At 44.8% G+C, this 2,500-nt stretch overlaps 1 protein-coding gene across 1 annotated transcript in view; it reads right to left on the reverse strand.

Moving 5' to 3' along the window:
- The window catches only part of LOC123519265 (GTPase-activating protein CdGAPr-like), a 97,997-nt gene that overhangs the window by 87,083 nt on the left and 8,414 nt on the right, over window positions 1–2,500 (reverse strand). The window contains 1 exon segment of the mRNA XM_045280393.1: window positions 971–1,651. Within this exon segment, the coding sequence (XP_045136328.1) occupies window positions 971–1,084 (114 nt within the window). The 5' untranslated portion in view covers window positions 1,085–1,651.

Below are 2,500 nucleotides of genomic sequence, written 5' to 3' on the forward strand. Positions count from 1 at the left end.
CACCCAAACACCTCAGAACACCACAAAAGTATAATTCAACACCCCCAAAACATCTCTTAACACCCCAAATCATAATCCACTACAAAACCCACCCATAACACCCCACAACACCACGAAACACCACCAAAATACAATGCAATACCCCCAAAACACCCAAAAAACATCTCAACACCCCGTGCAACACTCCAGAACACCCCGAAATACCCCCAAAACACCCTAACAACACTCCGGAACACCCGTAAGTACGCAATACATCTCTTAAACACTCAACATCTCACCCCATCACCCCCCAAACACAACAACATCAAAAATCACCCCACAACATCCTAACAACACCGCAAAACACCCCAACAACACCTTACAACACTTAACATTCTCAAAATCACCCCCTCAACACACCCACAACACCCCAAAACACCCCCAAACTTAACCTAACCTAACACCCCAAAACACACTTTACACCTGACAATCACCCCGAAAACTCGCCTACAACACCCCAGAACACCCCAAAAAATCCACTCTAACTCCCAAATAAACACCACAAGACAACACCACAGAACACTCCGAAACACCCCAAACATCCACTCTAACTCCCGCACAACACCCAAAAACACCCCGGAACACCCCACATCATAACCCAAATCCACTCACAGCATCCCACAACATCCTACAACACACCCACAACACCCCAGAACAAATCACCCAGCAACACCACAAAACACACCTACAACACCCTAGAACATCGTAGAACACATCCACATCACCCCACAACACCCCAAAACACCCCAAAACACACTAGAACACCCTCACAACACCCCAAATCACACAGGAACACTAAAACACACTAAAACACATCCACAACACCCCAGAACTTCCCCAAAAACTTTTCCAAACAACCCACAACACCCCAGAACATCCCAAAAAACCCCCCAAACCCCCCAGCAACACCCCAGAACACCCCAATACTCACAGCACACTCGGTCGCAAAATGTCGACACCCCTGCAGGACAGTTTCCGAGTAGCGGCGAAGATCAGTGTACCGCCGCACACCATCCAACACCGCCTCCACGCTGCCCGCTAACATGGGGCCGTTTACGGGGCGATTCTGGGCATGAGGGCGTGGGGCGAGGGCGGCGGCAGGATGGGCGGCGTATGGGCGGCCTGGCTTCCCTCTACTAAGGTGCCGCCGCCCACTTCTCGCCTCACGCTGGTATCATAGTTGTGTTTTCCTTGCCGCTACATTTCTCACGCCCACTTTTGGTGTTTGGTGTGGGCGTGGGTGTGTGTGGGCGTGTGGGTTGTCACTTCGGTTGTTTTTGCATTGTTTTTTTGTTTTGTTTTACTTTTCTCGTTTATTTCTTATGTGTTTTTGTTTCTCTTTCTCTATCTCTATCTCTCTGTCTCTCCTTCGTGGTCTGTATTTTTTTTTTTTCGTTTCTCTCTCTCAATTTTCGTTTTGTCTCTTTTTTTTTAATCTCACTGTGTCACTTTCCATTCATATCACTGACTGTCCACGTTTTCTATTTATTTTTTTTATTTCCCTCTCTTTTTTGTTGTCTGTGTATCTCACTTTCACTCTCTTTATTCCTTTCTCTCTCTCTTTCTTTCTTTTCTATTCAGTTACTATCAATGTATATTTCATTTTTCCTTCCTTTATTATTGTTATTATTATTATTATTATTATTATTACCTTTTATATAATCTTAATTAAATATTCTTTCCTTCCTTCATTCTTCCTTCCCTCAATAACCCTTTCCTTCCTGTCCCTTCCTTCATTTTCTCCCTCCTCCTTCCCTCTTCTCTCTCCTTCCCTCTTCCTCCCTTCCATCAAATACTTCATTTTCCTTCTTGTAATCTCCTTCCCTCCTCTCCTTCTCTTCCTTCATTCCTCTCCTTCACCCATACTCTTCCTGGCGATCACCTAACATACCCAATCAAGGAGAGAGCCCAGGTAACTCTCTCTCTCTCTCTCTCTCTCTCTCTCTCTCTCTCTCTCTCTCTCTCTCTCTCTCTCTCTCTCTCTCTCTCTCTCTCTCTCTCTCTCTGGAGGCAGGGTAGAGAGAGAGAGAGAGAGAGAGAGAGAGAGAGAGAGAGAGAGAGAGAGAGAGAGAGAGAGAGAGAGAGAATTTCCTTTCTTCTTCTCCTCTCTCTACTTCTTTACTTCTCCTCCTCCTTTTTTCTTCTTCTCTATTACAGTACTCTTCTTCCTCCTCCTCCTTCCTCCTCCTCTTCTCTCTCTTCTTCTTCCTCCTCCTTTTCCTCCTCCTCCTCGTTTCTCTCTTCAGACATTTTGAGCTAAAATAAATCTCTTTCATTTACCGAGAGAGAGAGAGAGAGAGAGAGAGAGAGAGAGAGAGAGAGAGAGAGAGAGAGAGAGAGAGAGAGAGAGAGATAATAATGTTTACAATATATGAATTTTTGCCCTTTTTCTTTTATTTGTTGTTTATTCTTTTCTTGTTCAACTGTTTATTTGTTTTGCTCTCTCTCTCTCTCTCTCTCT

The sequence above is a fragment of the Portunus trituberculatus genome, chromosome 45 (assembly GCF_017591435.1).
Source record: "Portunus trituberculatus isolate SZX2019 chromosome 45, ASM1759143v1, whole genome shotgun sequence".
Taxonomy (NCBI): Eukaryota; Metazoa; Arthropoda; class Malacostraca; order Decapoda; family Portunidae; genus Portunus; species Portunus trituberculatus.